This window comes from Dreissena polymorpha, chromosome 13 (genome assembly GCF_020536995.1).
Source record: "Dreissena polymorpha isolate Duluth1 chromosome 13, UMN_Dpol_1.0, whole genome shotgun sequence".
NCBI classification, from domain to species: Eukaryota; Metazoa; Mollusca; class Bivalvia; order Myida; family Dreissenidae; genus Dreissena; species Dreissena polymorpha.
Window position 1 is genome coordinate 51329012 of NC_068367.1, and position 10989 is coordinate 51340000.

Consider the following 10989-nt stretch of genomic DNA (forward strand, 5'->3'; position numbering starts at 1 on the left):
CCTTGGCGGAATGCACAGGCCAAGCTGTGACAACACTTTTTGCAATTGAATTAGAACCGGTTTGCTTTGAGCGCGGCTCATATATGTTTCATTATTGTGTTGACACAGTTTGTGGCGAGGGGGTGGAGAGAGCAAGAGACGAGATCAAGCGAATTGACCAATCAGTGACAAGCTATCTGGAGACGTATGAGACACAAATTGCCTCGGAAAAACTCGTCCTTAAGGTACGTTGACGTAATGAACTTCAAATTGTCTTCAATTATTTTGAGGTTAAAGGTGGAATTGCGCAGTATTAGGTTCGTACTGTTTTAGAGACACTGGTATGCTGTTATGTGAAATCGCACATGCGGCTAGATAAAAAATATTGTGTAACATCGTCTAGCATGGTCTTGTTTTCGTACAAACTTTCATTATATTTAATTTATCAAAAATTATCGTAAGCCCTGAAATAATGTTATATATACAATTTATTTTCAGATTGAATTCAAAGGTTTGAGTAAGCTCAAAAAGACCACCTCGTATTTTGATCCCTTTATAACGGCCAAAATCGGACCATCCATCTTCCGGTATAAATCTAAACGGATTTTAAATATAAACGACCTGCGAGCCACCGGAAGTCAAATTGGGGATGAATTGTGGGAGAAAATGTGGGAAAATGGCGTCTTTGCTGAGGCGAAGGAAGTGCACATTGTGCCAGACAAAGTTAGCATCCTCGGCCAAGCGCAGGTCAAGGAAGTTCATTCTTCCCATGCGCATGCGCAGACACATGGTTCTGGTGGGAATCGAGTTACGACGTCACTGATGACTGTAGTATTTGGAACTATGATATTCCTGTTGTAAACGGATATAATGCTGTGTATATATGCTTATTTTCAGAATTTTAAATATTTATATGCGTGTCCCTCTTCATTATTTATTTATCAATGTGATTTAATATGTCATGAAAAGTTTCGCAGTAAACTTGTCGAGAATATCTGGTTCCACAATTGCATACATTTCTGAAAAGTCGTTGACAAAAATAACTGCATAAATTAAATGTCACTAGCAATGGAACGATACAACTGGGAGAAGAAGAAGGCAGAGAGGAAGAAGAAGTAGAAGATGATGTTATTCTTCTATAAACGATTTTTCAATTTCCTAGCGTAGTTGTAGTTCGTGTAGCCATGAGAGTTTTAGTATTAGAGCTCACTGATGGGCGACTAATCGATATCGATAATGCACTGTGTTTGGAAACATTGTTTCCATTTGATAAAATGTAAAATAAATTTGAAACAAATTTTATACCAATCTACTAAACTTGGTCGCATTTATTTGCAAACTAATGATTATTTTTAAATATATTTTTAACAATAACACGCATTAACTTTAAGCCACATATATTTCACAACCTAGTGAGGTGTTATAGCTAGACATGGACCTAAGAACATGATTCATTTATTCCTATGCATTCCCTTAAAGGTGATTTGTTAACCTTTATATGTTCAGTGTACATTTAATTTATTTGGTGACTTCAGTCGAAGTGTGTTGACGTTCTAATACAATCACGAATTTAGTTTGCATTGGGCACTATTTCAGCCAGTAATGCCTCGTGGACTCTCCCATCCTTCTAAATTGGATCAATTTATTTCCAAAATTATGGATGTCTAGTATATTTATTTCTATATTTAGAATATTTCTTACAGAAATTCCTTTAAGCAAACAGCGCAGACCCTGATAAGACGACGCATGATGCGGCGTCTCATCTGGGTCTACGCTGTTTGCCAAGGCCTTTTTAGACGCTAGGCATAAATGGGTTAAAGTATATCTCATTAGATAAATATATAGTGCTATATATATTTATATACATATTATCTTAGATGAAGCGGAACATGAATAGGTAATATTTTGTTCATTAAAATGTAGACAATTTCGCATGATTTCAAATTTACTATCAATTATAGAGCAAAGAAGAAGGATCATCATATTATCCACTGCAATCGACTTTGGTGATATATATTATAGCTAATGTCAAATATCAAATGCATCATTGTGTTTAAACAGCAACGTTTTTTTCTAATTTGTAAGCACTATAATAATGGACGTATTCCCACACTTCAGCAGTATTAAATACAACGTCCAACAATTAACACTCACAATTTACCAAATGCTTTGAAAGTTCCTACATTGTGCAGAACTACACCTACAAATTATAGCGTATTATTGTAAATACAACACAGTTTACTGTTTTGGCTTTACAGATTAAAATATTCAAAGGTTGCACTTTGACCACTCTAATCCAGGATTAGCATTTGACATTCTTTTTTTAATTACCATAAACAAACTGAAGAAATTGTAATTTAGTTCTTTCATGGCGCAAAAATATGTGGCAGTGTTAAGGGATATACATATGTTAATAATTTATTTGTGATTGATGACATTGAATAAAATACAAAATTTCAAATAAACATGGTTTGTACCAATTGACATAATAAGGTTGTTCCCTGAAGTTATACTGTACACACCAAAAAAAAAAAAATCACGAAAATTCACATATTCAAAAGCAATCAAATTAACATGGTTTGTACTTGTTGATATAATACAGTTGTCCCCCGGAATGACACACCAAAACTGCGAAATGGTAAACATTTAAAACAGCGCGAGCCTTAAGCAGCACTTGTTTGCTTATTATGATCTCTTCATTAATAACCTCGTGACGCTATTGTCAGTTCAATGACTTAGTAACAGGAAAATATTTTAATGACTGTTTAGCTAAATTTATTTATTCAGCGCAAAAGTATGCACAACTTTGTAATATTGTCAAAATATTTTTGCACATATAATGTTCATTTTCTTTATACATGTAGATATCAAGAACTGTCTACATAATGCATGGATTAGAATGCATTTCAGTTGCCTGAAACGTCCTTTTATCAAGGTCTGATGGTCGAAATCAATATGTAGGTGAACTTCAAAAAGATCCACAGCCGCGTCATGGGTTTTCAATACACTTTTCTTATATTTAGAGCATATAGAAAAACGAGATTATGTTTCATTCTCTTTAACAACAACAACACTTTTTAGCGTGGCTTTGTTTGCTTACCTAGGTTTTGACATGTATTAATATTTTTAAACGCCAATAAAATGCTTGATTTTTTTTCCGGCCAATATAATTTAAGATTCGCCGAATATCTGTTTGAAGATATTGCTTGTAAAACTTCTCATGACTGGCTTCTAACGCACGTTAGACTGTACATATGACACAAGAATTATGTTACAGTAGTTTCTATAGTTTTTACTTGTGTCGCATTTAGAACTATTAATTGCGCCCGTTTGATGATTTGCATTTTTTTGTTTCTCTTTAAAGCATTGAACTGAAATTGACTCTGATAAAACAACGAAATTAAAAAATAACTCATCAAACTAACATTGTTTTAGAACAAAAATGTATAACTGTAAACCCTCTACTAAGCACTTTCAACAATAAGAGTATTCACAATTCTAAACAATATATCGGAATAATGACATTAAAGAATACACTTTTATTGATCAAGTATTTGAACACATCATTTATATAGTCTTTACCAATTACCATCTTACAAGTTGGTAATTTATTTGTTTCACAGTGTAATCTTTCGTCTACACACAATATAACTTACTTTCGAAAGTAAAACGATTAAAAAATCCTCACACCTAGAATGAGTTTTCTTAGTCCCTTTCACAGATTCGAAGAAAAGTTCACAAACGATTTTGAGCAATATTTAGTTAGTTATAAAGCGCAAATAAACTAAAATTGTTGCTGTCGTGCCCCGCAAAATAATTCCGCATGCCGCTTTGTCATAGGCCGACAAAAGAACTGGTTTCAAGCTTCCTGCCAATCCAGTGAAATGGACCTTTTCACATAGAAGATTTTATTTCAGAATCAGTAAGACATATGCCCATGTGAACAAACACATAATTAAATAAACAGTAATAGCAAGTCACGTGACACAATGAAAATGAAAACGTTGAGTTGAAATAAATTTATAGGAATGAGTTGTGCTTAATAATTAGATATAACAGAGATGCCAATTAATAATACGAGCAGAGGCAAAAGGGGGTTATCGGACAAAACGCAAATATGCGGAGGTGTATATAATTATACATTTGTTGTCTTCTTGGCTCTATATCTCTGTTCGTTTAATGTATGTCAACACAAAATATATACAACGTTCATATACAAATAACAAATAATGTGTTATACATTTCAATGATTTGCTTCACGTACATGTATCCGAATCTTTATACATTTACTATTTATAATCGTTGCTTTCAAAGACATAACTATGTTGATAATTTAATGATTTGTTTAGTTAAAACCTATTTATTTTAGCTCGATTGCATCGAAAGCCTTAGGCTTATATAAACGCTCTCGAGTCCGTTTCCTGGGCCTAGAACCAGTACTTGGTGTCTTTGGGGAAGATCTTAAGAACGCTCCCATGGTGGGGAACGAACCCGTGACCTCCCGGTCGCTAAGCGGACACCATATCCATTACACCACGGCGACCTGTAATGATTTGTTTCAAAGTTGCCCAAACGATAAGCAACATGCATGAATATATTTCGTTATTATAATGTTTTTTTTTTAAAGAGACAGCATGATCTGTCAATAAACACGTGTGTTACAAAAGTTCACATATAATGATATTTCAGTATTTGTGTTAAATATTTATCAATAAATTACCAGTAAAGACTTGGTGTACGAGAAATAATATCATTATATTACGGTGAGAGAGACGTGATACAAAAGAGCATGCGCCACTATATTACACAAAGTCAATATTACAGAAGAGACGCAATGCATATGTGCACACTCATATGATAGTAACATATAACAATCATTTGTCTCATAGATGTTAGTAGGGACGCAATATACAAGAACAAATAGCATTTTTACAATATCTATCGGTAGAGACGAAATACAAATGAACAAATATGACTATTTACAATAAGTTTTCTCTGTCGTTATTTCATACGGAATACAAATTTACAAAACATTAAATGAATATATTTCTCAAAATACAACTATATGACATATTAAAGAGACACAAATGCATTATACACAGTCATATGATTATTATTATTAAAATTCTTTTCTGACTTGTCAAACGGCTCAATACAAATGAACGTATGATAATACTAATATTGTGCGTTGCACTATCAAAAGAGTTATTGGGATGGCTATTACAAATTATGTATCATTTACAGATTTTCTGATTTCAAAACATTAAATATAAACATGCTTAGACGCCGAAGTACAATGTCATTTTTGCTTTCAAACAGCTGCTTTAATTTAAACATACTAGGTCTACACCAAAAATATTTTTTGATGTATTGTTTGCGTAAATCATGATATAATGAACATTTTAAAATAAAGTGAAGCTTATCACAAACAGTACATTTTCTATCTTTTAATGGGATACTTATTGGTTTATGCCACCTTCCAGACTCAACGTTTAGATTATGAGAAGAAACAATTATTCTAGTGAAAGCAATCCTGAACCTTTGAACATTTATACACTTAAGAAACGTTTGAAAATCAAAGTCGACTACCTCCCGAAAAAACGTTTCTCGGGTCGAGTTATCCAGACGATGGTGCCATAACTGGATATAACTACCATGAAGACGTTGCTTAAAAACATACATAAAAACAACAATATCACCAACTCCTTGGGAAAGCTATACTTCGTAATTTGGCAGGTATTGACGTTTGTCAGTAAATGCTTTATATTGATAATATAAACATTGGATCTAAAAAGCTCCAGTTAAAACAAGAAGATAAATAAATAAAGAAAAAAGTACATGTTATCCTCAACTGGGCTCAAACCACAGACCCCTATAGTAAAAGTCTAACGCTTAGACCACTCGGCCTTCCGTGTTCATGCAATGAGTGATTTATTTTTTTCTGTATACATGTATTAGCAATCCTCGTAATGTCACAAAATATAACGACAACAACAGAACACATCATTCATTCGTTTCGCTTTGCAACGCTTTATAAATTTTAGGTTTTAAAACCGTCCAAATATGCCAACAAACGGAAAACGAAAATGTGTGAACTTAAACATTTTTTTTAATCTTGTCAATTTACCCAAACGTTTAAATGTCCCTTTTAATCGTAATGCCTCATACTATAGTCAATTTTTGAATTGGAATACATTTAAGTATGAACATTTGCAATGGCAATAACGGAACAAGTATAAAAGCAGGATCTATGGTTCTTTTTCACTCTCATTGCGATATATTCACCGAGGAACTGCACGTTGATACTTCTTGAAGATGCAAGATCTACACATGACAATGTTTTAATGTAGTAAATTTAATAAGAACTATAACACTCAAAATATGAAAGCATTAGAAAGGGTTCTTGCGGGCTGGGATCGTTTATTTAGACTGATACCTGTATTATTAAGTTTTAAGTTGATGCCTATTATTGTTTTTGGCCTGGGGCGAAGGCCCTAGGCCATAGAATTCAACACAGTTTTTTTAGATGAGCTGACTTGGCTGGCTGCCAAAACAACCACGAATGAATGAATTTGGAAAAGTCCGATTTACCACTTGGCGGTCATTCGTGCGCTATCAAAGAAGAGGGACCTATACAAACAAATAGGTCCCTGCAAAGAAGTTCTCAATAACCCGCATTGTGAATACAGAACATCACTATATAACATGAGTGTCATAAAACGCGTAAAAAATATTATTGAAGTAAAATTCCTAAGCATTGGGTACGGCATAGTTTTTATTATTGTTTGCATATTCATGCGAGAATAAGTTCCTCACTTGACGGTCTAGGCCGAAAATATACGAGTGTCTACGGAGACAGTAAGAAGAATTTGTTCTGATACATTTTTTAAAGGTATTAGATCTAGCACTCTAATGAACTTCGTGTTCCTTCCTTCGTACATATCCGTCAATCCGAACGTTATCCGGGAATGTGCAGAAAACTACGAACATTCCATAAATACGCTAGAAATACTTATACATGTACTAAATGTAGGATCCGCTAAATACAAAGACAACAAATATGGCCGACATTGTACCAGATTGGTCGTTAAAAGAAAAAGCAATTTGCTATATTGAAAGAGAACGATTCATAAAAGTGTTATTATTGTTAATATTAATGTGACTGGAGTTAATGATAAACGTCAACTAATGCATGGCATTGTTGATCTTTATGAAAAAAAAAACGATTCCTGGAAATACGATGTGACACGGTTGACAATTTTGACCACTGTGAAGAATAACGTTTAGAACCCGTGTCACTTACAACATTTTATATTGTTGGTGAGAAGTAAAAGGGGATAAAGTGGATTTATGCTTGTGTGATGACTGTAGCCATGTGAACGGGTTATCGTACGGCAAAACCCATCACGTAAAGAAGAGTCTTCAACTTTTCAAGAAAGCCTTGTTTTGCTATCAACACAAAGCTCGGAACAGGAAGGTACATAGATTTTTTTTCAAGTATAACAGTTTCATTATTCATAATTGGAGTAAAGTAAATTTTGTAGGAAAAGTGCACCCTGTCAGTGAGTTTTATCACATAATCAGGCTCATATTTGCTTTCATTTTGAAAAAGAAAACGTGCCATGTAAGGAAAAAGTGGGATGATTGAACTTTACCGGTACGCAACACTTAACATCAAACAGCGTACCCTAACCCTTAACACCTAACATATAACAACTAACGCAACACCTTATAATCCTATTTATCCTATATATTTCCTTAGTATCGGGGGCTACCGCCCCCAAACCCCCGCTTTGTTGATAGTGGTAAACAACTGCGTACCGGTTAAGTTCAATCTAGCCGAAAAAGTTGTGTTGTAAATGCATGGAAATCAAGGACAGCATATTTGAATTTTATGACCGAGTATTGATGTTTTCCTCAAACAAACAACAAAAAAGTATATTATGTCCCAAATACAAAAATTACTATTCTGAAAATGATATACTTTTTGTGTGATCATCTATTTATATACATTCTTCATCCAATTGTAAATACCAAATACATGTATTATCCCTACTGGATATGTGGTGTTTACACTTACTTATTAATCCAGTTAAAAGGGGTTTATCATATAAAATACTGAGTAATGACATGCTATGTCGTGAATGTCTGAATAAATAAAAACGATGACGCATATCATAATGGATCATTTCACACTTCTCATGAAACACTAATATCAGTTCTTACTCCTATACAAGTGCTTGTGTATTTGACATCTGTATATAATTATTTTGTTAAAAAACTTGAAGAAAATGTTGTCAATTTATAGAAACAACTTTGAGAAGGCTTATTGAAGCCAAATTAATAAGAAAAGACCAAATATTTCTATTTTAATAAATACAAATGGTTAAAATTATTCATACACAATTTGCAATTGTGCATAATTTTGTTGACTGAAACTACCGTAATTACTCTATGTTTTCGGACACTGTAAGCAGAGCTTCAGATAAGGTTTTGTGAAATTCTTAAATTACTACCAGATTTTCAAAAACAATTCTTAACTCTGAAATTTTATTCTTAACGTTACTACTAAGTTTTGGAAAATAATTCTTATTTTTTCTAAAAGACCTAAAAATAAATAATAATGGTTATTTTCATGCAAAAAAAAATCAAAATAAACATACTAGCAACTTTATTTATGCGAGTTCAACAGTGTCTTTTCAGTATTATACAATGTTATTTTTCAAATACCTTCATATGCCCAAACTGTGCTTAGATTGTATGCCTTAGATGAATTTTTACATATTTCACAATTAAAACGGATCTCCCCTTCAATCTTTTCAACGACTGGCCACGGGACTTGTCCCTTCCACTCGTTCAATGTTTTTTTTTGTGTTTAAGTTTGGTCCCGTCGTGTCGCGTTTTTGTTTAGCTTTTCTGACTGTGTCGGCAACTGAACAAACAACATCGTATAAGATCTTTTCTATAATGTCTTTCTTAACATTTAATTTCGGCTTACTTTGCGTACAATATGTTAAAAGCGTGTTTTTGGACGCTTTGCATATTTTTAGGACATTCTCTGGGCGCCGCCATTTTTTTTGCCAGATAGACTGTATACGCCGCTTTTATTGGAAAAAAATGCGCTTTGTTATACAAACCTGATATCCATTCTATATAAGCACCGCAAAGATCTTTAATACGCAAAAAGAACTCAATAAAAATCGATACGATCCGATGTAAAAATAATATTCGTAACTTGATTTTGAAATTCATAATGGTATGACAAGATTTTAAAATAAATACGTAACGGACTTGAAAATAATTCGTAATTACGAAAATACGACCCTTATCTGGAGCTTTGCTCTAAGTTTTCGGACACCCTTTTTTTAGCAAAAATAATTATTTTTCGTGACTCTTAATTTTCGGACACTCGAGGTTTTGTCAATAACTAATATCTCTAAGTTTTCGGACAGTATATTTTACAGCGCTGTTTTACCAAATGTTGGTCCTGTTTTTGATATATAATGACACTTCGATTATGGGGTTTTACAGCCGGATTAACATCATAAAACGTGGCAGGTGCATGCCTGAGGGCAACGGACCATTACATTTGCATTATTGGGTAAATAACCCTGTAAACCGGTATTAAACATTGGTTTCGCCCGATAGCATAAGCGTTATGACAATTAGCAGGGGTAGTGCCAATTAACAAGTTCAATTATCTAGCGCAATGGTATTACCGATTCTCAGTAAAATAGCTGTAACAAATAATAATCGCTTCAAAGTGTGATGCACCCTATTGCAAGTTTTACGATTAATGGAAGGTGTAAGACAACAACTTTCGGAAACGAACAAACAAAGAATTCATAGTTTGCTTTTTTATTGCGTTAATTACAGGTTCATAATAGCGAGTATCGGTACATCACATGCTCTTCTGTGAACTCGTTGGCCAAAGTACAACCTAGTAGTAACTTTCTGTCAAATAATTTAAGCATTTAAAAGTATTTAAAATGCAATGCAAACATAACTGTAATTTATTCTAAATGATATTTTACAAGCGCGTGCTATCACCGGTAGTCGTTGATACAATGGACGCTATTTTCGGACACTTCAATTTTTGACTCTAAGTTTTCGGATACCTGTATTTTGAGAATAATTTTCGTATCTAGGTTTTCGGACACGAATAAAAATAATTATTTTTAAGTGTCCGAAAACATAGAGTAATTACGGTAATTGATGATCTTATGAACCTGTCTGAATATAACTACATGTACTAGTCATATTTAAACTTCAACATTTCAGTGATACATTGTATGCTGATTACCTGTGCAGGAGGAAAATGAAACCAGACAGATTATGGACTCAAATTCAACCCGTAAAAAAGCTAGGAACTTGCAGTCACTGAGTGTTCTTGTTTACAGTCATGTGTTCAATGCTGCCACAACATAAATATTATAGCTGGCTCTGGACTCGACCATATGCATCTTAAAATGATCTTTGAACGCGATGGTCTCAAGAACATTTTTATAATGAATAACTTTGACAGTCAGCCCAGGGTCACCAATGCCAAGCGTCTTATGGAGACACTTATTCCAACCTGTCAAAGTTCTTCAAAGAACTACCATGACAATCGTGTATTTGTTTTGTTTGTCATAATAAGTTTAATGTTTAATATCACTAGTATCACTAGTCATTGATACATTGATAAATCTATTTTCCTTTAAACGTGTTTGATTGAATGATTATATGTGCCTTGTTACTTAATTATTAATGTTCTTATTTCCCTGTAACATTTTCAAGTCTTATTCATAGAAGAACGCATTTCACATGCAATTTCAAACAAGGTTAGCAAATCTTACTGCACTGAGTAGGTACCATCTCACACATGATATATGAGATGTATGTATGTTTATATGTTTATGGGTTTATTATAGGCTTTTCCTCTTTTTTATGCCCCCCCCCCCCCCCCTTCGAAGAAGAGGGGGTATATTGCTTTGCTCATGTCGGTCAGTCTGTCGGTCGGTCCGTCCA

The 10989-nt window shown here is 33.6% G+C and overlaps 1 protein-coding gene across 1 annotated transcript in view; it reads left to right on the top strand.

The window, feature by feature from the left end:
- Positions 1–840, top strand: part of LOC127854659 (uncharacterized) — a 3120-nt gene extending 2280 nt beyond the window's left edge. The window contains exons 4-5 of the mRNA XM_052389721.1: positions 109–224; positions 478–840. Coding sequence (XP_052245681.1) covers positions 109–224; positions 478–840 — 479 coding nt within the window. The remainder of the gene's footprint in view (positions 1–108; positions 225–477) is intronic.
- The last annotated feature ends 10149 nt before the right edge of the window (positions 841–10989 follow it).